The sequence below is a fragment of the Benincasa hispida genome, chromosome 9 (genome assembly GCF_009727055.1).
Source record: "Benincasa hispida cultivar B227 chromosome 9, ASM972705v1, whole genome shotgun sequence".
Taxonomy (NCBI): domain Eukaryota; kingdom Viridiplantae; phylum Streptophyta; class Magnoliopsida; order Cucurbitales; family Cucurbitaceae; genus Benincasa; species Benincasa hispida.
Window position 1 is genome coordinate 63,711,253 of NC_052357.1, and position 26,453 is coordinate 63,737,705.

Consider the following 26,453-nt stretch of genomic DNA (forward strand, 5'->3'; position numbering starts at 1 on the left):
ACCCAATCTGTCATGCCAAATAGTAAATATATCTGGATTCATGAACTTTAGGTTCATTATTGCATATATTTCAATTACTTGTATATAAGTATAATTAATCTAGAAGATAAATCAGACAACTTTTTCAGTATACGTTTTTCATGTGAGACAGTTGATAGGATATGTCCTTTAACTTGGAAGATTGGAAAATATGAAGATACTTCATATTATTCTTTCTATCAGTCTCAGTATAATAACCGTTACAACGTATATCTTTAATGAAGAGATCAAATCCCGCAGCGGAAGCATTGTAATGCCTTACATCCCACAATTAGATTTTTATATAAACAAATTCAGTGTACTAAAGCAGAATATAAACATGTAATATAGCATGCTTTAGGGAAAAGGATTAGAACCATTCTTACTTTTGTAGATTCTCAAGTTTCATGAACGACTTTAAATTCTGACAAACGGCTCCTCCAACGATCTTGATCATGAACGATTTTTTGAACAATCTTGAGTACTACTACGAGAGTAACCTTGTTATTCTATAAGATTTCAATAGAGTGATAGGTGGTATCCAATTATTGGAAGAGGAGGAGGAGAAAAGGATTTTAAGAGTAGAGAGGATTCTCTTTGTGACTTTGAGAAAATTTTGCATAATAACACTTGTGTGTTATGTGTTATCCATGTCTATATCTCCCAAATGGGCCATAGGGGAGGTCTTTATATAGAGAAGGACCAAACCTTTTTCCTAATCCTTTTCCTATTTTTCTTTTCCACAATTAATTAATTAAATAACACATATTTAATTAATTAGCCCACTTACTGAATTAATTGGCATAATACCTCTCTATTAATTAATTCTTTGTGAATCTAATTCACTTGAATTTATTAATTGAGTCTTATTCAAATAGTACTTTCCAATTTAATTTGAATTATAAATCATATCAATAATCAATTATATATTAGTCACATTAATATATGGTTTCCTCAAATTAATTTGAACAATTCAAATCATCCCTCCTAAATACCGTCTAGTGAGCTAACAAGGAGACTTGGTGGACCTGTAGATTAGAAGCTCCAACGATATGAGATTAATTGATTAAACTCATAAACCAAGTTAATCAATATTCGTTAACTGTAGGTACACTCCACTAAAGACCCACAACTGCATTCTTCTCACTACAGATATATTCCTGTGTCCATGGATATAGACTGATAATAGCAAGTTAATCCTTCACGAGTGTTCGTATCTCCAATTGGGTCAAATTACCGTCTTACCTTCGGGTTACCTCTGATTTTTTAAGTACCAGTGCTCATCTAATGAAAAAACTGCTTATGGTATAATCGATAAACATGAACCCTTCTCGGGCCAATGAGAGGGTAGGACCCTTTTGTTCAAGTTCTGAAGACACCATTTAGGGGAACACATCTACTTATCCATAGGAGGGGAATGAGCGAATTCCATCTTTTATTATTATGTTTCCAACTCCCCACTCAATCTTGTTCTCAAAATGGTAAGCATATTGGGTCGGTGAACTAGCCACCCTTATCTATACAAATCAAAGGATAATCCCTCGTCAACAGGAGTTCATAATATACTAAGGATTAAGACTAAGTTGCATAGGTCATCCTATTGAAATAGAAACCTAACTAGTTAATGATATTACATTTAGTAGTTACTATTTCGTGTTCTGATATTATGCAAACTTATTGCATAAGATACCTCCTCTCACATGTCAACTACACGAACACATTGGATCATTGCGTTTGTATCAAATACAAAGTGGGTTGTATACATAGTGTTACCAGGATAAGGTACCCAGCCTTATCCCTATATTATAGACCCTTTAGGCTGTAACTTGAACATTAATCCTTGTATGTCTCCACATACAGTTCAAGACTCATAAAGCAACTTTGGATGTTAGTTTATTGGATTTAGGGTTATCAAGACAAAATAGACAATCAACACAAACAATAACATTTATTGAATTAACATTTATAACTCTTTATTGATGATGGTCAATTGATAATATTTATTATCTACGAGTTTTAGGGCATAAAACCCAACAAACTCCCACTTGAACTAAACTCTAGTCGGTGGGTTGTACGTGATATCAAAATCCAAAAGGCGGGATTATTGTAAATAAATACAATAAACTAGGGCATCCATATACCCATTATACATCTCCCACTTGCCCTAGATTATACAATGTACATGTCTCGTAAACTTAGATTCTCTAGATGACCCTCAAACACATTAGTCGAGAGAGCATTCGCAAATGGATCAACAATGTTGTGCTCTGAGGCAATCTTTGTGACGATCATATCTTCTCTTTGCATAATCTCTCGTATCAGGTAGTAATTTCTCTCAATATGCTTTCCTCGATTATGATTGCGAGGTTCTTTAGAGTTGGCTACTGCCCTACTGTTATCACAATATAAGATGATGGACAAGTCCATATTTGGAACCACTTCCAAATCACTTAAGAACTTCCTTAGCCAAACTGTTTCCTTTGTTGCTTCACAAGCAGCTACATACTCAGCTTCCAATAGTGGAATCTGCAACACATCCTTACTTGATGCTACATCACACTAAAGCTTCCTCGTTTAGGGTAAACACTGATCCTGACGTGGATTTCCTAGAATCCTTGTCAGTTTGGAAATCAGAGTCGGTGTACCCTGTACGGATCAAATTCTTAGCTCCATACCCCAGCTTATAGTTTCTCATTCTCCTAAGATACTTGAGGATGTTCTTAACCGCAGTTCAGAGGTCTAATCCTAGATTGGACAGATACCTACTAATTATTCCCACTGCATAAAAAATGTCTGGCCTAGTGCAGAGCATAACATGTTAAAGTTAGCAAGCAATCAACGGAAGAATTCAGGATCATTAAACATTCTAATTCATCAATTTTAACATCAAAGTAAACATGTTCATCAAATAAAAAGATGGTTTCAGAAAAGACTTACCTTTAATGACTTTGAACTCCAAATTCAGTTCCAATCTCCTCAGGTACAAGGTGTAGACCACCAAAAGATATTTCATACTATTCTTTGTGGATCTTAGATTGATTTATGAGAATCAAAATGAGTTGAATTGATGGAATTAAGAGAGAATTTTAATGGTTTCAACTGGACATGAAGAACTCCTTCTTCATCAATTTTTCTCTCTAGAATTTAGATTGTATGGATATAACTCAGTTGAAGTCTTCAACTTTTATCAGACCAGCATGCAATTTTAAGATAACATGAAGTAGACACCTCCTACTTCAAGAATTGGAGTGGAATTGTGAATGTTTATGCAAGGGGGAAAATCCCACTAAGTGGGCTTTTCCAAAAAATAAATTTTCTTTTAATTTTGAAAATCTTTTTTCATAATTAAAACCAAATTTCAGTAAATAAACTGAAATTTTATTAATTTTACCAAATTAATTTTTCAAATAAAATTAATGATTAATTAAACAATTTAATTAATTATATTAATTTAATATCAAATATTAAATTAATTAAACACTAATTTCACAACCATGAATCCCTATTCATGTAATTTAATATTTAAATTGAATTAGATATGAACCAATTCTCCAATTTTGTTTAATTTGATAATTAAACACGTAATTATATCACATATAATTACTAATTCTCTTAATTCAAATTTGAACATTTCAAATTAAACTCATCACTCTATTTTATGGTTTAATCCATTTGTGAATTAGTAGAGGGACCTAATCATGGGTTTCAACGATCCGAGATAAATCGACTAAACTTTTTAAACCGAACTAACCAACATTCGTTAACTACCGAATCACTCCACTAAAGCCCAGTAGTTGCACTCCTCTCACTGTAGATATAATTATGTCTACTCGATATAATCATAATTAGTAAGTTAATCTTTCACAGGTTGTTTGTAATAACGGTTGGGTCAATAGTTGTTTTACGCCTGAGATTACCTATTGTTCCTTAAGTTCTACTGATCCTCTAATGAACAATTAGTTTGTGATCCAATCAGTGAACTGAGTCTCTCTCGGGCCAATAGAGGGTAAGACCCCTTATTCAAGACTTGGAGTTAGTACTTAAGGGAACAACCTTTCTACTATCCCTAAAAGCAGGTATGAGTGAATTTCATCTTGCACCCTATGTTCCAAGCTATCTACCTGGTCTTACTCCTGAAATAGGAGGCTTATTGAACTGGTGCTGTTGAGCCAACCCTCAACTATGAAAATCTAAGAATGATCGCGAATAAACAGGAGTTCATAGTTAGCTCAAGATTAAGGTCAAATTACCTAGCATCATATATCATACATGAGCATATAGTTCTTCTTCTCCGAAAATGCTTGAGGATGTTTTTAACAGCAGTCCAATGATCATTTCCAGGATTAGACTGATATCTGCTAACAATTCCAATTGCATAGCATATGTTAGGACGTGTACACGACATGACATACATTAAACTCCCAACTGCTGATGCATATGGAATTCGTTTCATAAACTTAACCTCTTGAGGTGTCTTGGGACATTGTTTTTTAGACAAACGAATTCCATGTTTGAAAGATAACATATATTTCTTGGAATTTTGCATTTTATAACCAGATAACATCTTGTCTACATAAGATGCTTGAGATAATGCTAGAGTCATGTTTTTAGGGTTTCGAACAATTTGGATCCTAAGAACATATTGCGCTTCTCCCAAATCTTTCATTTGGAATTGCGTGGCTAGTCATGTCTTAACGTCAGCTAGAGATTCTACTCCATTTCCAATTAGTAGAATATCATCAACATATAGAACCATAAGAACTATAGTTTTATTGATAATCTTTTTGTAAACACAAGGTTCGTCAATGTTATGTTCAAAGCCATAAGATTTGATCGCAGTGTCAAATCTCATATTCTAGGATCGAGAAGCTTATTTTAACCCATAAATGGATCTTTTAAGCTTGCAAACTTTTTGCTCCTGGCCCTGTTCAATAAACCTTTCTGGTTGAGACATATAGATACTCTCTTCAAGATAGCCATTTAGAAAAGCTATCTTGACATCCATTTGCTAGATTTCATAACATAAAATGCTTCAATAGACAAGAGTATTCTAATAGACTTAATCGTGGCAACCAGAGAGAAGGTTTCTTCATAATCTACCCCTATCTTTGGGTAAACATTTTGCCATGAGTTCAGCCTTGTAGATTTGCACCTTACCAATCTGGTCTTGTTTTCTCTTGTAGATCCATTTACAACCAATAGGATTTACCCCTTCTGATTGATCTACAAGTTCCTAAACTGAATTGAAGTACATTGACTCCATTTCAAGGTCCATGACTTTTATCCATTGGTCTTTATCCATATCTTCTATTGCCTGTTTAAAAGTCAAAGAATCTTCTAAGCCATCATCAGGTATGACGACCTGAGTTTTTGTTAAACCCATGTAATGGTCAGGCTGTTGAACAACACTCCCACTATGTCTAGGCACTCTCAACTCTTGAGAAGGATGTGGAGTACCAGTTTCATCAACAACTCTTATTGAAGGACCAATTTGATTAACAACTCTTGTTGATTTATCTATAATTTCTATGGACATTTCATTTAATATTAGTTTACTGCGAGGTTGATGACTCTTTATGTGGTCCTCTTCTAGGAATGTTGCATTTTTTGATACAAATACTTTATCTTCCTGAGAGTCATAAAAATAATCACCTTTTGTCTCTTTAAGATAGCCTACAAATAGGCATATTTTCGAACGACGTTCTAATTTCTTTGGGTTTTGCACTAGTACATGTGTTAGACATCCCCAAATTTTGAAGTGACGTAAACTACTTTTACGTCCTCTCCATAACTCGTAAGGTATTTCTGAAACACTTTTTGAGGGAACCATATTCAAAATATATAAAATAGTCCTTACTGCATGTCCCTAAAAAGAATTTGGCAACTGAGCATAACTCATCATTGAACGAACTATGTCTAACTGGGATCTATTTCTCATTTCTGCTACATCAGTTTGTTGAGGTGTACCAGGGGCTATGAGTTGAGACCAAATTTCGTATTCTATCAAATAGTCCTGGAGTTTTAAGTCCATATACTCACCACCTCGATCTGATCAGAGTGTTTTAATCTTTTTACCTAATTGGTTTTCAACCTCGACCTTATATTCCTTGAAGTTTTCAAGTGTTTCAGACTTATGATGCATTAGGTAAATATAGCCATATCTCAAATAATTATCTATTAAGCTGATGAAATATTCATACCCTCCTTGGTCTTTAACATTCATCAAACCATAGAGGTTTGAATGTACTAGTTCCAAGGGTTCTTTGGCTCTAAGACCTTTCCTGTAAAAGATATTTTGCTCATCTTACCATCAAGGCTAAAGGAACTTTTATTAAAGATGAGCTATGAGTAGAAGCAAGATCATTCCAAATTCATTGTGACAGAAATACCACATTCACAAACATACAACCAGTTATGCATCTACTAATAAATTACGACATGCTTTTAACAATTAAATAAAAAAGGATAAAAAAACTTACCTTTGAAGAACTTTTCTTCCCTTGATATCTCGCTCTCGTCAACGAACAACACCTCTCGCTGTCATTGTGCACGCCAAGGCAATCGTCCACCAAATCTCGCTATTGTTCATCACCGAACGTTCTTCTACACGAACAGACAACAAAGAGGACACCACCATTCAGTAACCTTGGTATTCTCGGAGTGAGAATCCAGGAGGTGTGGGTTCTGTTGGATTTGGTAAAGGGGATGAGGACACTATGATCATTTACTACGACCAAGCAAGTGAGAGAGATTTGGAGTCTATCGTATAGACGGGTGCTTGATCGTTTAGAAAGAGTTGCATGGTCGTTTAGTAAATCGGGGTTGATCGTTTAGACGATCGTTTAGGAAAACTCGTTCTCGGTAGCAATTGTTTAGAAAAAGTTATACGATCGTTTAGGTTAACTGCGTGTGTACACGATAGTTTAGGACAACTTGAGCTATCGTGTATGCTCTTGTTAGCTAGAAGATGGGTAGTGTACAATTCGTGAAGCGATTGTCCGATCTTTTCGCAAAATGAAAACTATTTTCATTTTATCCTTCAGTTACAAAAATTGAATGCAACCTTCCACTATCATGTACGGTTATGGAGAAAAACCACCAACAATTATCTCATAGTTGTTTAATTAAAAATAAATATAATCATATTATATTTATAACCTATAATTTTAATATCACATCATATGCAACATATAAACCATAGTTCTTTTCTTCTCCACTAGATATAAATAATGTTTATATCATTTTCCTTCAATTAATGTATCTCATACATAATCAACTATATCATATATAATTAACCAGTTTAATCATATCATATATAATCAAACTCCCTCTTGTCAATTTAAACACTTCAAACTAACCTAAAACCTGATTCTCAACTTGAATCCATTGAGCTACCAAGGGAACCTTATAGACCTGTGGCTTCAAGCTCCAATGGTACGTGGATAACTGACTAAACTCTTTAGACACGAGATCCACCATCCATTAATTGTCAGGCATTCCACTAAAGACCGACAACTGCACTCTTCTCACCATAGATATATTTCTATGTCCATCGGATATAACCAATCAACAGTACAGTAACCTTTCACAGATGCTCGTAAGTACAATTGGGCCAATTTATCGTTTTGCCTTTGTAGTTACATCTAACTTCTTAAGTACCATTGATCCCTCTAATAAATAATACAACATAGTCCTACTATGCATGGAAACCTCTCGGGTCACGCGAAAGTATGTGGCGCCACATCGTTCAAGCTCCGAAATCAGCCCTTAAGGGAGCAATCTATCTACATACCTCTGCTTCGGGGAAGAAGTAAATTCCATTTTGTATTGCTGAGTTCCCAGCTCCCAAATCAGACGAATCCCCAAAGTGGTAGGTTTAAGTTGGTAATCTAGCCTTTCGCACCCATGTAAATCAAATGACCGCCTTCAAAGGTAGGAGTTCCCAACTTACTCAGGATTAAGGTCATGTTCCCAATGGTCATCCTAGTAAAGTGAAGTCTCTGTCATAAACGGCGTTATATAACGAGACTATAATACTTCATGGTTCGGTCTTATACAAACTCCTCTGCATAGGACACTTCCGCTCGCATGTCTCCACATGAATGATCAGGATAAGATGATCTGTAGCAAGTCACAACACTTGTAACTCTTCTACAAAGCGGGTCGCATCCAAAGTGTCACTAAGATAAGGTTCTCTCCTAAATTCACATACTACAGACCATTTTGGTTATCACTTAAGGCATGATCCACCTGTATGTCTCCACATACATGCTTAAGTTACAACGACAACTAGGGATCTTAGTTTATTGGTTTGTGGTAAAGTAAATAAAACATCCCATGTTTCATAGACAATAGTGAAAAAAATATCATATATTATTACATCACAAGCTTTTGTTCAATACAGTGTTTACAAACTACAGGATCCAACGAGAGTTTAGGGCATCATCCCCAACAAAGGCAAGACTCACATGGTGGTAGAAAGTTATCTTCTAACTGATTTAGAAGTCCACTTTTAACCAATTTCTCAATCTTATTGAAATTAATGCGACCCAATATTAAATGCCAAAAATAGGCATTAGGAGAAAATTTTCGTTTCTTGTTTTGAGTTTCAGTAGTTTTAAACATCTCTATATTCAAAACAACTTTTACCTCAGTCGGTTTTAACACATATAAGTTATTTTCTAGTTTCGCAGAACATATTTTAATACTTTTTGAAATAATGAACATTTCATTATACTCAAAAGCAACTTTATACTTTTGTTCTAGAAAATATGAGATAGATATTAAATTCCTTCTTATGAAAGAAATGCAATAAACATTTTCAAGTAAAATGAATATATCTTCAAGAAATAACTTCATAACTCCCACTGCTTTAGCTGAAACAACCTCCTCAGTCCCTATCTTAAAAGTTGTTTCGCCTTCTATAAGTTATCTCCAGGAACTAGTTTCCTGAGAGAAAACACAAATATGGTTAGCGGCATCTGAATCTAATATCTATGTTAATTTACCATTTTCCACTAAACATGTCTCCGTGACAAGCAAATCATATTTACTTTGATATGTTTATTTTGTTTCCTCATCTATGACACTCAAAACCTTTTGATTTGTATATGAGTTGGGAGATAGAGGACATTCCTCTGTTAAAACAAATTGTAAATCATCATCTGCTAGTATTATATTTATATTTGATGTTGAAAAATTAAGACCATTATTTTTATCGGAAGAGAGTGATTTTGAAGAAGTCGACATGCTAATTAGTAAAAACCTTTTTAAATCCAATTCAATTTTAGTAAAAATCATAATGTACCCAAATTTCATTATTTATTTGTAACAATACTTTAGTGAGTCATAATAAATACTACCAAGGGGCAGTCAAATACTCCTTCACTGAAGCAAGATAGTCTTGACTAAATACTATTTCCAGAATAACTCTTATTCCTATAGCCATTTAGCTACTGTTTTCCGTCAAGAACTTACTAACACTAAGTAACTCTTGTAAGTGTAACCCTTTATTTTCATAATTCAGAGGTTGGCCCCAACGATGCTACCGAATTGTAAAGTCGAGGTTGGAAATCAATATAAGAAATCCCATCCATTTATGGAGTTTGAGTTGTTCTAAATCCTATATTATAACTCTCCGAGGGGATAGTTACCATAAAATGACCAACGTATGTCGCATCAAGTCGACAAGTATGCGCAACATAGGAATCTAACGATTCAAATTAATGGAAGAGACCGCAGGACATATTGACACCCATCCTTCACCTACTTACTATGAACTACTTCCCCTATTCACCTTGCTATTAACCAAGGCAAATACTTTCCAAATGGAGGTCACTTCCAGGATGACACGAAGCCGAACATGAATCTCACAGTGTGAACTCTTAGGGACGTGAGAGCTAAGAACAACATATCGTATATATTATTAATCTCCCACTGTAATGTTCTATTTATTTTGGGTTAACATTTACTTAGGTATATTTTGGCTAGTAAAACAACCTAAGTCTAGATGACCATTCAAGTATAACGTTTATATTTGGATTTAACCTACGATGTCTAGGTGATAAACTAGTTTTAAAACCTCATACCACTCATGCATGCTCATAAAACTGGGTTAACAACACTAATTTATTTGGTTATAATCCTAAGGTAGGAGGTGTTTCATAGACCGTCAACTTAAATACCTCCAGTCTTAGACAAGATTATATACCAGTTGAGTTTGTAACCACAATTTTTCAAGATAACGACCTATTTTATAGTTAAGTTGTTATTTGGTAACCTATGTGAGCATGCATCTTATCTTTGTTATGGATTTTAAATGTCTAATCCAATTTTATAACAACTTGTAAAACTATAGACATGTTTTTGCATTCATAACATATATCGAGTATTTCAGAATTTAATATAACACCTTATATTAAAAACTTGAAACCCTAAACATGCATACTATATATTATAACTCTTTATAACATACTTTCAATGCATGCAACATGCTTCCTATGGTGGGATTTAAAATCTACATGACATACTATATGAACATACAAAATTTATTTAATTATAACATACATTCATAATGCATAAATAATTAAAAACACACTGATATGGACCAGATTTAGCATTTTAAGTAAGCAAACAACCTAATTATTATAAAAATAATTAAAAACTTCTTCAAAGTGCTTTTGGTCTTCACGAAATTACCCGAACCGGATCTTCAAAGCTCCAAAATAGGTTGAACCGACTAAAATGGGGCTAAATTGGACCTTCTTGAACCAAACCGGTTGAACCAGTTCACTTGAACCGTCGGTCGAATTGAGTGCTTAAATCATGCTATGATACCAATTGTTGTAATTGGCTCTTGGTTGATGGACTTTAATGTGTGATTAAAAGTCTGTAAATTTGTTAGAGTCAATAGAGGTGTAATTAGGCTGTAACTGAAGAAAGAAGCAAGGAAGGCCAACTGAAGAAAACCAACTTTGATGACTTTGAACTCCAAATTCAACTCCAATCTCCTCAGGTACAAGGTGTAGACCACCAAAAGATCTTCTCTACTATTCTTTTTGAACCTTAGATTGATTTATGGGAATCAAAATGAGCTGACTTGATGGAATTAAGAGAGAATTTTAATAGTTTCAATTGGACATGAAGAACTCCTTCTTCATCAATTTTTCTCTCAAGAATTTAGAATTGCATGGATATAACTTAGCTGAAGTCTTCAACTTTTATCAAACAAGGATGCAATTTTAAGACAACATGAAGTAGACACCTCCTAGTTCAAGAATTGGAGTGGAATTGTGAATGTTTTTGCAAGTGGGAAAATCCCACTAAGTGGGTTTTTCCAAAAAAATAAATTTTCTTTTAAAAATTAAAACCAAATTTCAGTAAATAAACTGAAATTTTATTAATTTTACCAAATTAATTCAATAAAATAGTTTTTCAAATAAATTTAATAATTAATTAGACAATTTAATCGATTCTATTAATTTAATATTAAATATTAAATTAATTAACACCAATTTTACAATCACAAATCTCTATTTTTTAAATTTAATATTTAAATCGAATTTAAATGTTAACAAATTCTCCAATTTCTTTTAATTTGATAATTAATTATATTGCATATAATTACTAATTCCCTTAATTTTAATTCGAACATTTCAAATTAAACCCATCACTTTATTATAAGGTTTAATCCATTTGTGAGCTAGTAAGGGGACCTGATGGATTTACAAATCATGGGCTCCGACGATCCAAGATTAATCGACTAAACTCTTTAAACCAAACTAATCAACATTCATTAGCTACCGAGTCACTTCACTAAAACCCAGTTGTTGCACTAGCTATAATTGTGTCCATTGATATAACCATATTTAGTAAGTTAACCTTTCACAGGTTGTTCGTAATAACGGTTGGGTCAATAATTGTTTTACCCCCGAGATTACTTTTTGTTCCTTAAGTTCCACTAATCCTCTAATAAACAATTAGTTTGTGATCCAATTAGCAAACCGAGTCCCTCGCAGGCCAATGAGAGGGTAGACCTCTTGTTCAAGACTCGGAGTAAGTACTTAAAGGAACAACTTTTCTACTATCCCTAAAAGCGGGTAGGAGTGAATTTCATTTTACACCCTATATCCCCAACTATCTACCCGATCTGACCCCTGAAATGGGAGGCTTATTGAGTCGGCACTGTTGAGGCAACCCTCATCCATGCAAATTTAAGGATAATCTTGAATAAACAAGAGTTTATAGTTAGCTCAAAATTAAGGTCAAGTTACCTAGGTCATTGTTTTGAAATAGTTTGTCTTAAACAATGTATAACGTTATAAAGTAAGAATGACTTATTTCTTGGGCCGATCTTATACAAACTCTTTCCATAAGATGCCTCCACTTGCATGTCTCCACATGAACGAATTAAGATCACTTCATTTGTAGCACTTTACAACAATTGTAACATCTACAAAGTGGGTTGCATTCGATAGTGTTACCATAATAAGGTATTCAACTTTATCCGTATACTGTAGACCGTTTTGGCTATTTACTTGAACTTGATCCACTCTTATGTCTCCACATAAAGTTCAAGTACTCATGTAATAGCCATGGATCTTTAGTTTATTGGATTTCAATTATTTCTAAAACTAAATAAGCAATTCATACATTCAATAATAAATTTATTGAATCAATACTTCAATAACATCTTTATTGATCAACATAATCAGTTTATTGTTCAAAAACCACGAGTTTTAGGACATAAAACCCAATATAACATAAATTAAGTTGCCCCCAGTCGAGACATAGGGAATATGTCTCATATCCTCAACTTCTTGAGGTGTCTTAGGACACCGTTTCTTAGACAAGTGAACCCCGTGCCTTAAAGGTAATAAACCCTTCTTATAGTTCTGTATCAAATATCGAGTCAACATTTTGTCGATATAAGTTGCTTGAGACAGAGCTAACATTCTGTTCATGCGATCCCTAATGATTTGGATCCCAAGTACATATTGCGCCTCTCTCAAATATTTAATTTGGAATTGGATTGTCAGCCATTTCTTTATGTCAGTGAGGTACCCTACATCATTTCCAATTAGTAGGATATTGTCCACATAAAGTACTATAAGAGCTACTTTATCGTTGATGATTTTTTTTGTAGATACAAGGTTCATCAACGTTTTGATCAAAACTAAAAGATTTGATCATTGTATCAAATCTAATGTTCTAAGATATGGATACCCGTTTTAACCCATAAATGGATCGATTCAGTTTGCAAACTTTTTGCTTCTGACCTCGGGTTATGAACTCCTTGGACTGAGACATAAAGATGTTCTCTTCAAGATTGCCATTCAGAAAACCAGTCTTGACATCTACTTGTCATATCTCATAGTCATAATATGTGGTTATCGACAATAGAATTCTTATAGGCTTAAGCATAGCAACAGGGGAAAAGGTTTTCTCATAGTCAATCCATTTCCCCTGGGTATAACCATTTGCTACAAGTCTAGTTTTAAAGATTTGTACCTTTCTAGCTACATCTCTCTTTCTTTTATATATCCATTTGCACCCTATGGATTTTACCCTTTCAAGTGGGTATACAAGATCCCATACTGAATTGGAGTACATAGACTCTATTTCCAAGTCTATGGCTTTGACCCATTGGTCCCTGTCTACGTCCTTCATTGCCTGTTTATAGGACAATGGATCCTCAACACCATCATCTGATATGATAACCTGAGTTTCAGTTAAACCCAAATAATGGTTAGGTTGTATCATAACTCTCCCACTATGTCGATACACTTTTAATGATTGGGATAAATGAGACTAACCTAAAGTGTTGACTTCTTTATTAATTCTTGATGAAGGACCAACTGCATCAACAACCCTTGTTGATTCTTCAATTGCTTTATTTGATACTATTTTGCTTCGTCTCTCATGTGGTTTTCCTAAAAAAATATAGTGTTTTTCGATTGGAAACAATTAATTAAATGGAAAAATGTAGCTGCATCAACATCCATTTTTCCACAATTAATTAATTAAATAACATTTATTTAATTAGTTAGTACAATTAAATAACACTTATCTAATTTAATTTTCACATTAATTAAATAATTATTTATACATGAAATCTAATTTAATGTATATATTTAATTATAATAAACATCGTATATATATGTGTGTGTGCGCGCACGCAATACCTCTCTATTAATTAATTCTCTGTGAATCTAATTAATTTGAATTAATTAATTGAATCTTATTCAAATAGTATTTTTCAATTTAATTTAAATTATAGATCATATTCATAATTAATTATATATTAATCACATTAATATATGGTTTCTTCAAATTAAATTGAACAATTCAAATCATCCCTCTTAAATATCCTCCAGTGAGCTAACAAGGGGACCTGGTGGACCTGTAGATCAAAAGCTCCAACGATATGAGATTAATTGGCTAAACTCATAAACCAAATTAATCAATATTCGTTAACTGTTGGTACAATCCACTAAAAACCCACAACTGCACTATTCTCACGATAAATATATTTCTGTGTCCACGAATATAGACCAATAACAGCAAGTTAGTCTTTCACGTGTGTTCGTAACTCCAATTGGGTCAAATTGCCGTTTTACCATTGGGTTACCTTTGATTCTTTAAGTACCAGTGCTCCTCTAATGAACAACCTATTTATGGTCCAACCAATAAACAAAAACCCTCTCGGGGTAGGGCCCTTTGTTTAAGTCATGGAGACACCACTTAAGCGAACATTCATTTACTTACCCATAAGACGGGAAGGTGTGAATTCTATCTTGTATTATCATGTTTCCACTTCCTCACTCAGTCTTGTCCCTAAAAAGTTAGACATATTGGGATGGCGAATTGGTCACCCTCACCTATACAAATCAAAGGACAATCCCTCATCAAGTACACGAATGTGTTGGATCATTGTGTTTGTGTCAAATACAAAGTGGGTCGTATCCTATATGTCTCCGCATACAATTCAAGACTCATAAGATACTCTTAGATGTTAGTTTATTGGATTTAGGGGTTTTAAGACAAAATAGACAAGTAATACAAACAATAACTGAATTAACATCTATAACTCTTTATTGATGACGGTCAATTAATATCATTTACTATCTACGAGTTTATGGTATATTGTATTGACTTTTACTTCCGGTACTGTCAGTTTAGAGAAAATATTTTTTATTTGTAAGTATTGTTAAAATTCACAGTATTCACTCTAAAGAATGTTGTTGTTCTAGTTAGTCAAGATTCATAGTTTCTCATTAATAACTAATTATTTTGTTCAATCATAAGAAGACTTCAAAATTGAGATAGTATAAATACTATGACAATTGAGCTAAACTAATGTCAGCTATTATTTGAAATTTTATACTTAAATTTTAAAAAACTTTTCAAACGGAGGTTACATTTGTCCAAAATCGTCATTTCAGATGACATATTGTCTTATCGTAGTGCAAACTGGAAAAATCAAATCTGACACGTACCTGCGGCACGTGTGAATCCCATTTAAGATAACCGCTTTCGATGTGGCTGACACGTGGCGGCGAAGACGATGCAGTGTTCAGATAAATTGAAAATTTCACTCGACTGTCATTGATTAAATTTTCCTAGGGTTTGTATCTTGAAGGCCCCCGACATTTTTCTTCTCTCAAAAGCTTCGATTCTTCCAGACCTCTTTCCTCTCAAATCCATTTCCATTTCCCTCTCAACTCTGCTTCAGCTTGTATCGCCGTCGTCTTCACTCTTCTCTCTGGATTTTTCCTTATCTGGGACCTTTCTCTCACTGGCACTCCGCTCGCCGCGCCGTTTCATGCTGTATCGGATTATTTCTGTATGTATGCTCGCTTCTTGCTTTTTTGAACAGTTCTTGTAGATTTGGATGATGGGGAGGTGTTAGGTTAGGGTTTTAGGTTTCGGAATGATTGTTGGTGTGCTTTTGGCTGGGTTGTTTCTGGATTATTTTTATGTTGCTGTGATAATTGTGGGATTCATGGTGTTTTCTTGGCTTTGCGTCTTGTTGCTGTTGTTTTCTTTTACTTGGAGTGAATTAGTTCTTTGTTCTTTGGCGGATTTTTTCTTTGTTTTGAATATGAGTTTTTGGGATTTGGTTCATGAGATTGGGTATTGGTGGATGACTTTGTGTTCTAAGGTTATGCGAGGGGTTTATGTGAGATTGTACAGATCTATTCATTTTGAATCTGGAAAGTTTATTACTTTCCTAGAAATCCAGGCACTTAATCGCTCGGTGGTGTGGGGAATCGTTCAGTCTTGTTACATATAGTTTATAAAAGTAAAAAAGATTACTTAACTATCGACTATGTCAACTGCAAATGAATGCCTATTCAGTACACTTTTGGGTTTACTTTTGTGACAAAAAGGTTTTGTGATGCCGAATCGATCCAATTTGTAAACGTAGTCTATTTGGGATCTTAATGGATGGAGGAGGAGTCTTCTTTTCGAAGCTGAAGATTTATTTCATTTTTATAGGGTATATGAACCTGATTAGATCAGCCTCTTACGTGTTAGTCTCATGCTTATTACACAACTATATAGCCTCTGAGGTTGTCTTGAGTGCATACCTAAGGCGATATTTTATGGTCAATCTTATGTACCTTAGCCTTGCCTTCATGCCTTAAGGCAATATTGTTAGTCTACTTGAGTGAGGCATGTGCCCCAAATTTGATTTGGAACATGGAGTTTGATAAATTGTACTCGTGTACACCTTTGTTTTAGTTATTTTTAGGTTACTCCTCTGTTTGTACTCCTGCATTTTACAATCTGGGCATGACTATATAAAGTATTAATGGAGTTTAACTGTTGGTTTTGGACATTAACGGTGCAGAATTGTAGATTATTAAAACCACAATTCTGTTTCTGAAAGAAATCAACAGTGTAGTTGACTCTGATATAAGTCTGCAGTGCTTGGTTGTATTTTGATTCTGAAAGATATAGTTTTGTTCTACATACAGATGCCAAAGATATAGGTTTGTGCTTGGTTGATTTTGATTCTGAAAGATATAATACTGTTCTAAATGCAGATGCTAAAGCTTTTTCTTAAGGATGATAAAGCACAGCACCTGGACAATATTTCATGTTCGCATAACTAGTGAAAATTTATTATGTGTGATGCTGCTGCTGTAGCCTGGTCAACAATCTTGTTTCTGAAGAATCTAATACCAGGTTGCAAAGTTTCAGTTAGAACCTATAACAAACAAAATGGAATCTTCACTATCAGAAGCTCAAAGAGGGGTTGCAGTTTCTTCCAATGATCCTTCCGTGCATCAATATTTAGTACCTAACAGGCAAATGGAATTAATGGAATCAATTTCTGGTGGTTCTCTAACTCAGAGTGGAATGCTATCACGCATGCAAAGAGGACAGGTTGATCTTAAAGCTGGCAATTTTGGACGGCAACAACTACAAATACCTGACAATCAATTTGGAGGGACTGGAAACATGGTGAGAACTTCAGAAGGGGTGCTGTCACTTCCCGTGAAGCGCAAGGCATCGACTGAGCCTTTTAACTCTCCCTCACAGCAGTCTCCACTGCATAATAAGCGACTTGCACCCGTGGAACACCGGCCATGGTTGCAACAAGCTTCTGGAATAGCCAAAAGACCTCATTTACAAATACCAAACAATGCCTTGGCTCCTGTAGCGGTGCATTCCCCTGCAGGCACTAAAAGAAAGGTACAGCAAATGGAATCGCATCCAACTAAAGTTGGACATCAACGTTCCAATGCTTCCAAAGGCCAGACTGCCCTGCCGATTCCAACTTCCAAAATACAAAATGAGCCAACTGGATCTGTGAGATCAAAGATGAGGGAATCCTTGACTGCTGCATTAGCCTTGGTATCACAGGAGCAAGAAAAATCATCTAATGATGAAAAAAGTCCTCCAGCGGAGGCTGAAAAGTCTGCAACTCCAAAGCAGGAAAATCCTTTGTCATCTGGTCCAGCTATTGGTCATGTATCTGATGACTCAAAGAAAATATTTTCTGAAAAATTAGATTCTGTTGTTCTTGAAGACAATGTAGGAAAGATGTTAGATAAACATTCGCTGTGTGTAAATGTTAGTGATTTAGAGACATTGAGATATGATGATGGGCGAGTCTTTCAACCAAATAATGTTTTGTCGTATGAAGACATTTCTTTTGGGGACAACTTTTTTATTAAAGATGATCTTTTGCAAGAAAATGGTCTCTCTTGGGTACTGGAGGCTGATTTAGGTGTAGCTGATAAAAAGGAAACACAAACTGATGAACTCCAGAAGATGGATGTTGGTGTAGAAAATCAAAACGAGGGAGCAAAACCAGTTCAGACCCCCGAGTCGTTGGCATTTAAAATTGAAGAAGAATTATTTAAATTATTTAGTGGTGTTAATAAAAAGTACAAGGAAAAAGGAAGGTCCCTTTTATTCAACCTGAAAGACAGAAATAATCCTGAACTGAGAGAAAGGGTTATGAGTGGGGAAATTACCCCCGAAAGATTATGCTCGATGACTGCCGAGGAACTTGCTTCCAAGGAGCTTTCTGAGTGGAGAATGGCGAAGGCTGAAGAATTTGCACAGATGGTAGTTTTACCCGACTCTGAAGTTGATATCAGGCGTTTGGTAAAGAAGACACATAAAGGTGAGTTCCAGGTAGAAGTTGAAGAATACGATAATGCATCCACAGATGTCTCATCTGGGGCTTCTACATTCTCTCAGAGTCAACGTACTAAGAATGAGACTGAAAATGGGTCTCCTAATGAACCTGAAACAATTAAAGACGAACAGAATATTTCTGGCCAGAAAAATGGTGCATCTGACAAGGATAATTACACCTTCACAATTGCATCGAATGAAGGTGATTTGATGCAAGGACTCATGGTTGATGACGGACTGAAGGATACAGAGTTACTGCCTCCAATCGTCTCCCTAGATGAGTTCATGGAGTCCCTTGATACAGAGCCGCCTTTTGATATTTTAGCGGAAGATGCTGGCAAATTGTCGCCTATTTTGGAGAAGGGTGAGTCAGAGCCTAGCTCTCGGTTGAAGGCTGCAGCTCATACTACGAAAGGTGCAACTGATGTCAGGACAGACAAGAACAATGAGGAATCTCACACAAAAGCGGATATTGACTCATCTTCTACCGGCCAGGTGGATTTGAAACCTAGTCCTAGTAAAGCCGACGTTGATTCTAATGACAACCAAGCTGGTTTAAGAACATCTGACAGGAATGACGCCGCAAAATCTAGTGATAATAATGCAAAATCTGGGACAGAATCTCTTGCTAGCACATTTAAGTTGGAACATCTTTGGGATGGCATTCTCCAGTACAACATTTCGACAATGACCTCAGTCGTGGGTACCTACATAAGGTGTGCATTTTCTCTCAAGGCTGGATTTTTCTTTCTCTGTAATTGTATTCAAGTTAATCATATATTTTTGTTAAATATTTATTTTTCATGATATTGCTTGAACTATATTTGACTTAGTTTTCTTATCTGCCAGCTTTATATGAACACGTATGTTTTCCACATTTTTGCATCTTCTCATGTGACTATTAATATTTAAGGGATATTTAAGCTGCTGGATGAGCTTATATTTCAACCAAAAGAGTTTTGAAGGGATAACTTCTGATTTATTTATATATTTGTCAAGTTTTAGTTGATGGTTTTGAATGCTTGATATATTAGTTGTGTTGTCTCTATAATCGAGGATCTGGTGTGTTGAGGATGTTGGTTTCCTTGATTGAGGCTTATTATGTGTTGAAATTTGACTTGTTGATATCTTTAACATGGGTTTAAAACTGGACTCTGTAGACAATATTTCTCTCTTTTTGGTTGATGGGATGGAGGAGTGATTGGTTGATTTTAATTTCTCTTGCTTCAATTGGCTTTTGGATCATGAATTGAATTCTGGTTCTTGATGGGGTTTTTCTTAATTGGTTTGCTCTGCTGCAGTGGTGAAAGGACTTCAGCGAAAGATTGGCCTGGCATTCTTGAAATCAAAGGGAGAGTCAGATTGGATGCGTTTGAGAAGTTCCTTCAAGAGCTTCCATTATCTCGGAGTCGTGCCGTTATGGTATCTATTGTTTATTTTTGTTGTACAGAAAATGATATCCACTTGAAATCCACTCCCGGGGACAAAAAAGAACAAAAACAAAAGATGAAAGAGCAAAGTATCTTTGAACTTTTCTTCAGTATTTTCCGTCCAAACCTTTTGGCAACCATGCTTGGGATAATAATTGGTTATTATTTACTCTTGCGACGGATGTTTTGGGCAACCATTCCACATCTTGGTTGTAAAGAAAAATGCAATTTCATTCATTTTTACATCCAATTTTCGTGCAAGCGAAATGCTGCTTCTCAGATTTTCATGAAAATTTGTTAAACTGTAATGCGTAGTTAAACCGTGCAGACATCACATACATAGTTCCGTTGAATAAGATTTATCCTGTTCATATAATGGCATATGCTTTCTGAAAAATGTGAAATCAACTCAAATCCGCTTGACAGTTTCGAGATATTTGAACAAACTATTAGGACAATTGAAGCATTGCAATTACAATTCAATTGAATCGTCAAAACAGATGGCCTTTTGATGGCCGCCATTTTCAAAAAGTTTGTTTTCAATTTTCTTTCAAAAACCAAATAAATTCGGGAGGGTCGTACATAACATTTTGGTATAATAAAAACCTGTTAATATGTCTTGCTCTTGTTTTTGGGTTTTGTTGGAAATGTTAAATCTTTATACTCTTGCAGGTTCTTCATTTGGATGTGAAGGAGGGACGCCCTGAAAGTGAACGAGCAGATCTACGAGAGGTAATAGATTAGGTGTTTCCTTGGAAGTGTTTTCCTTGTCATTTTGCTTCCGTTTTTATACTCAAAATTTCATGTCTTGCAGGTGGCCGAGTCGTATGTCATGGACGAGCGAGTTGGTATAGCGGAGCCTGGTTCTGGGGTTGAATTTTATTTTTGCCCTCCACATAGAAGAATTCTTGAAATGCTTGGCAGGATCCTTCTAAAGGAAACTAATGAGGCACTTAATGCAATTGAAAATGGCTTAATAGGCGTTGTTGTATGGAGAAAAACTCAATTAACGTCCATGTCACCAAACTCAACGTCACACCACAAACGCAGTTCAAAAAAGCAACATTTTAGTTCTAGAAGACCACAGGAGACATCGAACTTGAAACCTAATAATATTTCCCCTAAAGAGACTATGCCTCATGGTTATTTTCCCATCGTTGCCACTCATCCTCCACCTGAGGAGGATGATGATGCCGATGGTGACGATGACATCCCTCCCGGATTTGGTCCATCAAGTGCTCGGGATGATGACGATCTCCCTGAATTTAACTTCTCTGGTTCTGCAAACCCTCCTGGGTTTTCATCGCAGAACAACCACCCTCCTACTCCTCGAGGGCAGTCCTCGAGGCCACCCACGTTCCAACCAGTTTCCCAAACTGGGTCTCGTCCAGTAGAGCAAATGCGAGAGCTTGTGCACAAATACGGACAAAACTTAAGTAAAAACATCTCCACTGCAAATTGGGGAGAAAGGGGCTTCAGTTCGGTTTCTATACAGCCTTGGAATGACGATGATGACGATATCCCAGAGTGGCAACCACAAGCAGCAACATCACAGCATCAAATGCCTCCTCCCTCGCACTCGCAGCAGCAGCTGCCCGTACGTGGGTTTCAGCAGCCGTCGATTAGAGCTCACTACATGGTGAACCAACAGCAACCCATAGGGCACCCTCCTCCCTTAAATGTAAGTCAACAAGGGACATGGTGGGCTCCTCAGCAAGGCCATAACATCAACAACAATTTACAGCCTACTAGCAATTTTAGTAGTAGTCATCATGGTAATAATGGTCAGTTTTATGGGGCATTTGGGAGATCAGCTTCTTCAAACCCTTCAAATAATAGAGGATTTTGAATTTTTCTTTCGTTATGTGTAAAGTTAAATTCTTTGTTCCTTATCTCTTCTCTTTTACATCTTTTCACATCCTTTACCCTTTTAGCTTTTGTCTTACTATTTCTGTTGTAATCTCGAGTTTTTTTTTTTTTTTTTTTCCTCTTTTCCCTTCTTTTCGTGACTCTTCTACATGGATTTTGCATAAGCTTTTGGGTCGATCCCGAGGTTAACCTTTTTAGTTATAGAAAAAAAAAAGGAAAAAAAAAAAAGACATGGAAACCAAGTCATTGGTTCATATTTATTACAGTCTATGGTTCATATTTATTACAGTCTAGGACAGGTTTTTATTTACTTAATTAATTATAAGTTTCTTTGTTATGGACTTGTCTGTCGGTGCAGACAAATGTAACGTTGGGCTGGCCTTATTCGGGTATTAAATATTTTAGAGTTTTCGAGTATCCACTCAAAATGCAAAACGTCGGTGTTTCTTCTAAATAATAAAAGAAAATGCTTTTTTTTTTTTTTTAACAAAGGAAAGAACAATGTGAAAATTATTAGACAATAAATACAAAACTAACTGGAAAAACAAAATGTTACAGCTTACAAATGAAAGAACAATTATGGATAAGTTACAAGAGTGGACACCTAGATATATGAGGGCATATGGTTTTATTGACCCTACGTATATAGCTTTCACCTTTGGTAGTAGACCAAATATCACCAATATCTTCTTCATCAACCTCCCAAAGCACGTTTGAGTCCTGCTCGTTGCTCGGGGGTTAATCTTGTTGGGAATTTCACATCGAATTTGATCTTTAAATCACCTCGGTTACCGGGCTCTCTTACAATTGGCATTCCCTCTCTGGCTATCACGAGCTCGTAGCCCGGGCTAACAATGTCTATTACGGGTATAGACAGGTTACGACCATCAAGCGTGGTAAGATTTATAGTAGTTCCACCCAATGCCTCTGCTAATGTTACCCTATGGTTCATGATGATATCATTGCCATCTCTTTTGAAAACATCATGGGGCTTCTCATCAATAACAAATACTAGATCTGCAGGTAGTTGGTTTGGTTGTTCGTTTCCTTTATCTGGGAAGGTGATTTTGGTTCCTTTCTTCCAACCGGGCTTCACATCGATGGTCAATATCTCCGTCTCGGGGAGTTGTCGTCTGTAACGTTTTCAAACATAAGATGGAGCAGAATTCATTAGAGAAGAACCAACTAGGGAAAATGTAAAAATATCCATACTCCAATTCCAGGAGCCTATAACAAGGGTCATATAGGGTCATTCTAACCATTTAAATCCCATCCTTTTTACCCTACAAAGTGTAAATTTGCGACTACAATGAGTAGATCTTGCCAACCTCACACAAGAGAAGCAACGTTTAGCCAAACAAACCAGTACTTTCATCCTGATAAAAGTGTCACCAAAATGCAACCACACGTCTAATAATAGAATTTTCTGGGGTAATATTTTATGGATCATAGTCTCGTTATTGTTGAAAATCAAGATCATAGTCTCGTTATTGTTGAAAATCAAGTCAACCACAACATTTATCATATCCTTTCAGACAAAAGAAAGTGCTATGATTGTTCTCGTAATAGTGTACACCAATCATATCATAAGAAATTCTTCAGCAGTAATTACAGTCTTTATGTTCAATTTCATGCTAGACCCTCCTTTTGTAACTCCTTTTTACTTCTCTTTCTCTTTAAACGGAAGCTAAATGAAAAGCAAGAAGCTGAAAACAGATGAAAATTGCATACCCGTTTGCATCAACTACGGTTCTTGAAATCTTCATTTTCCTTGTTGATCCTGAATACAGCTCCTCAAGAGTGCAGGGCAATTTGCTCTCAACTGGTGGAGGTTTCTTTGGTGTTACACTTTCACTGTATGTTCTGAAAATGTTTTCACTTCCACCAAATCCTCCAAAAACTCCCTCTGACTGGTACCTCATAGACTTCCCCGGTCCTGATGAACCAAACCCAAAAGGGCTGCTCCCAAAAAATTCTGCAAAAATATCCTCTGCATTCCTTGGATTAAACCCGCTTGACCCGCCGCCACCACCACCATTTCCAAATGGGAAGCTTCCACTGCCTGGTGGTGGCATATCTTTCAATCCTTCTTCACCATATTGATCATAAATAGCCTTCTTCTGGGGGTCGCTCAATACCTGTATTATAAAACTTTCTTCTGGTGATTATACAAACAGTTTGGATAATTGGTTTCTAGTTATTGGCAGAGAAATGAATTAGAAACAGAAAAAAAATCATCTGATTTCAATCCCGAAGACAAAATAACAGTTTGGATAATTGGTTTTTAGTCATTGGCAGAGAAATGAATTAGAAACAGAAAAAAATCATCTGATAAAGTCTGATTTCAATCCCGAAGACAAAATAACACAGAACCACAAAGATCATAAATTCCTGAAATGGAGCGTTGGAGAGTTTGAAAATGGTAAAGAGGTAACTCTAATACACCTAAAACAAAACCGTTTGAGCCATGTAGGGTTCTTTCTTCCTCCTAAGCACAAGAAAATTTAGGCTTCCAAATTTCCAATCATGTTTGTTGGCCATCTAAGCAAAATTCTATAGATTGTTTCAGCAAAGAAACAAAAGTACACCCTAATTCATTCTCATTCTCACGGCCCAAATCATGAGAAAATAGGACTAAAAAGATGTGGAAACAAATTTTCCCTAAAGAGTAATTATAAGCTGAAGAAGAATTAGAAAATTAAACCACTTTTAGGGATCTAATAAACAAGAGAGACAAAATCTTGCCTCATAAGCCTCGGAGATCTGCTTGAATTTGGTTTCAGCTTCTTTCTTGTTGTTGGGGTTTTTATCAGGGTGCCATTTCATAGCCAATCTTCTATACGCCTTCTTGAGATCATCGTCATTGGCGTTCCTGTTCACCTTCAATATGTTGTAATAATCTACTCCCATTCTCGATCGATTCCAGCAAAAATCAGATCCAATCGCTCAAAATCCCTAGAACTAGGTCTCTTTCAAAAAGACCCAGATCTTCTAAATGATCTTCAACTCGTATTCGTCCGTGTTGGCTCACAAACCATAAGCCAAAACATGAAATTACAAAAGAAATATACAATTTCAGACAAATCTTTTGATGAATCGATCCTTCGCTGTGGATTGGGAACACGAAAGTCAAACTTCTGGATCGATCGATGATTTCGTCTCAATGAAATTGGACTAATAAACTTCGATTTATGGAAAAAATTAAACAAATCGTACAGAATTGAGAAAGGAAGAAGAACTCGTGTGTCGATATTGTGATGCACGTAGCTGGGGATTTATATCAATACCGCGTTTGCTGAGAATGTTAGGATTTTATAACCGAAACTCGCGGTGAATTTTCAAATTCTCGTTTTGCTCATTTATTGTTTTTCTTTATCATTATTCTTGGTTTAAATCTTATTCTACTTCGTTATTTTTTAATAATATTCTATTTTACTCTCTAAATTTTTTAAAATATGAATATTATATTTTTGGTATCTAAACCTTTAAAAATTTTTGTTTTAGTTCTTACACTTTTAAAAAGTACTTATTTTGATAAGATTTTGTTAACTTTTTAACAAAACAACAGGGTGATTTGTATTTTCGATGACTACCAAAGAAGTTAATTATGCTAAAAAATTTAGAGTTTCAATTTAAATAAAGTGGCAAAGTGGAAGAATTTAAAATACATTTTTAGTTCAAAATTTTAATTATTTAATATTTTGGTGTACTGGTGGTTGATATTGTACTTCACCTTTGAAGCACACATACTTCATGTGAGGCAAAGAATCCGTGATACGTATCTGACACGCGGTTTGACATATCTATTTCTATGTGTATATTTTTTAAAGAAAAAAGACAAACAACTCATCTAATCTTTCACAATCTAAAACTATTCAACGAAGAAGTTTTTCGTTTATCTTCATACTTCTCCCTCTAATCTTTTTCTTCTTTGTAATATGAGTCACTTTTCTATTGCATTTTATTAACTATTGGACTTCAACATCTTAGATGTTGCTTTTTTAGTTATTTTTTTATATATCTTTAATGTATCAATACTTAGACGTATCCATATCTTAGTTTTTTAGAAATTGATGAATCGCCATATCCGTATCGTGTAATCGTATCTATGTCTGTGCTACATAATACTTCATCTTGATTTTGCTCAACACATCTAGAATCTAGTCATATTCTCACATTTCAGTTGAATAGTTAACATAATTTTAATAGTAGAGACCAAAATAATTTTTTTAAGAGTTTTAGGGATCAAAACGAATATTTTTTAAAGTTTAAGGACCAAAATAGAACAAGATTCAAAGTTCGGGGACTAAAATAGGATTTAAACCCATAATTTTTTTTCCCTTTCTTTTTTACTAAATTATAGAAAATACATTGAAGTTTATCTCTTGTTTCAAAATTGACTTAGAGACCAAATTTATAATATGATTTATTTTATCTTAAAAAGATGAACTAAAACAACCCAACAATAATTCATCAAGA

The 26,453-nt window shown here is 35.2% G+C and overlaps 2 protein-coding genes across 2 annotated transcripts; one reads left to right on the forward strand and one right to left on the reverse strand.

The window, feature by feature from the left end:
• The first annotated feature begins 15,622 nt into the window (after window positions 1–15,622).
• On the forward strand, window positions 15,623–22,021 carry LOC120086244. The gene is made up of 5 exons (XM_039042791.1): window positions 15,623–15,862; window positions 17,070–19,391; window positions 19,977–20,097; window positions 20,778–20,837; window positions 20,920–22,021. Exons 2-5 carry the CDS (start codon window positions 17,248–17,250, stop codon window positions 21,952–21,954), a joined length of 3,360 nt encoding a protein of 1,119 aa, XP_038898719.1. The 5' UTR covers window positions 15,623–15,862; window positions 17,070–17,247; the 3' UTR covers window positions 21,955–22,021.
• A 455-nt stretch (window positions 22,022–22,476) lies between these two features.
• Window positions 22,477–25,265, reverse strand: LOC120086245 (dnaJ homolog subfamily B member 1). Its single transcript, XM_039042792.1, has 3 exons — window positions 24,720–25,265; window positions 23,706–24,112; window positions 22,477–23,107 (listed from the first exon to the last, which is right to left on the reverse strand). Exons 1-3 carry the CDS (start codon window positions 24,882–24,884, stop codon window positions 22,669–22,671), a joined length of 1,011 nt encoding a protein of 336 aa, XP_038898720.1. The 5' UTR covers window positions 24,885–25,265; the 3' UTR covers window positions 22,477–22,668.
• Between the last annotated feature and the right edge of the window lie 1,188 nt (window positions 25,266–26,453).